Source organism: Penaeus monodon, chromosome 23 (genome assembly GCF_015228065.2).
Source record: "Penaeus monodon isolate SGIC_2016 chromosome 23, NSTDA_Pmon_1, whole genome shotgun sequence".
Classification (NCBI taxonomy): domain Eukaryota; kingdom Metazoa; phylum Arthropoda; class Malacostraca; order Decapoda; family Penaeidae; genus Penaeus; species Penaeus monodon.
The window spans coordinates 41,219,315-41,220,291 of NC_051408.1; the positions used below are offsets into that span (position 1 = coordinate 41,219,315).

Consider the following 977-nt stretch of genomic DNA (forward strand, 5'->3'; position numbering starts at 1 on the left):
AATTCAAATACACTTTTTTGTTTCACTAATCTTACAATGAAAATACTACCTACTGAAAACAATATCCTAGTATTAACTTTAAATACAGCACTATGCAAATTAAATTAATATTTCATATAATTTAGAACATGAAGGACCTGAGGAACAGACTAGAGCAAACTACTGATTGTCTAAATCCTTTTAATTACAAGATAAAAATAAAAACAGAAAAATGTCCAACTGTTAAAAAGAGTCATATTTCCCCAAACTGATGGGGAAAAAGTTAAATATATCACTACTAATATCACTAAATGAGTAATACAATAAATATCAAAGAGTAATGATATATAACAAACTAAAACCATTTTATAAACTAAAACAATTACATAAATCCACAAAGAGGATATCCTTTTGCCTAAGTACATAAATCTGTTACATCTCACACAAGTCCATCTTAGTCACATTAGTTGTACCCAGCACAACATACAAAAAGTAAATAACAGAGACATTAAAAACCAGTTGCCTTTCCTCACCTTCTGGCATATACTGCCTAATGGCATCTGGGACGACAATGCCATCCTCAGTCTGGTAGTTCTCTAACAAGGCACAAATCACTCTCGTGGTTGCACACATGGTGGCGTTCAGCATGTGCACGTACTCGACCTTTTGAGTAGAAAAATGGAGCTGATGAGCTTTTGGAGTGATTCAGAAAGATTGTAAAAGAATATTAGTAGATTAAAGTCAGATGAAATTTGAAAAGAATGATGATAAGTCAGCAGGCATGAAAATTCAAAAGAGAGGTATTGAGATGTTTTCTGTTATATTCCACGTTTATGAGTAAATCCCACCAAGATCACAGAAATGACCTATTACTGGAATGGAAAAGACTTCACATTTCACTTATATCACAAACAGCTGACAAACAAGGTAGTAAAAGCAGAGATTCTACAGGGAATCTTTATTCTTTCCTAAAGTAAAAAAGGAAAGGATTATATTAC

General features: G+C 32.4%; 1 protein-coding gene across 1 annotated transcript in view; it reads right to left on the reverse strand.

Moving 5' to 3' along the window:
- Positions 1 to 977, reverse strand: part of LOC119588082 (probable serine--tRNA ligase, cytoplasmic) — a gene marked incomplete at its 3' end in the record, with an annotated part of 11,215 nt that overhangs the window by 394 nt on the left and 9,844 nt on the right. The window contains exon 12 of the mRNA XM_037936789.1: positions 513 to 642. Coding sequence (XP_037792717.1) covers positions 513 to 642 — 130 coding nt within the window. The remainder of the gene's footprint in view (positions 1 to 512; positions 643 to 977) is intronic.